General features: G+C 62.1%; 1 protein-coding gene across 1 annotated transcript in view; it reads left to right on the top strand.

Moving 5' to 3' along the window:
- Positions 1-76: 76 nt before the first annotated feature.
- MMS19 (MMS19 cytosolic iron-sulfur assembly component) overlaps positions 77-277 on the top strand; it is a gene marked incomplete at both ends in the record, with an annotated part of 5,310 nt that continues 5,109 nt past the window's right edge. Inside the window, 1 exon segment of the mRNA XM_029083685.1 lies at positions 77-162. Coding sequence (XP_028939518.1) covers positions 77-162 — 86 coding nt within the window.

Here is a 277-nt window from a genome sequence, read left to right as displayed (position 1 = left end):
TTTTGGCAGAGCTGGGGCTGGCACCCATCAGCTTCATTTCCCTGGACTAACACATGTTGGTGTCTGTTTCTGACAGTGCTGCATCTGGTCCTGTTCTATGAGAACCGGCTGCAAGATCATCACCTTGTGATCCCCTCTGTGCTCCAGGGACTCCGAGCGCTGGTGAGCTTCTGCCCTGCAGCCCGCAGTGCGGGGTGCGCTCCAGAACGGTGCGGGGAGGGGCAGCACCTGGTACAGGCTGGGGCAGCATGGTCAGCAGGGGCCGGCTGGGGCGGCA

Source organism: Antrostomus carolinensis, unplaced genomic scaffold, assembly GCF_000700745.2.
Source record: "Antrostomus carolinensis isolate BGI_N321 unplaced genomic scaffold, ASM70074v2 scaffold25382, whole genome shotgun sequence".
NCBI lineage: Eukaryota > Metazoa > Chordata > Aves > Caprimulgiformes > Caprimulgidae > Antrostomus > Antrostomus carolinensis.
The sequence above is the reverse complement of the archived record's forward strand: the minus strand, read 5'-3'. Positions and strand labels throughout refer to the sequence as shown.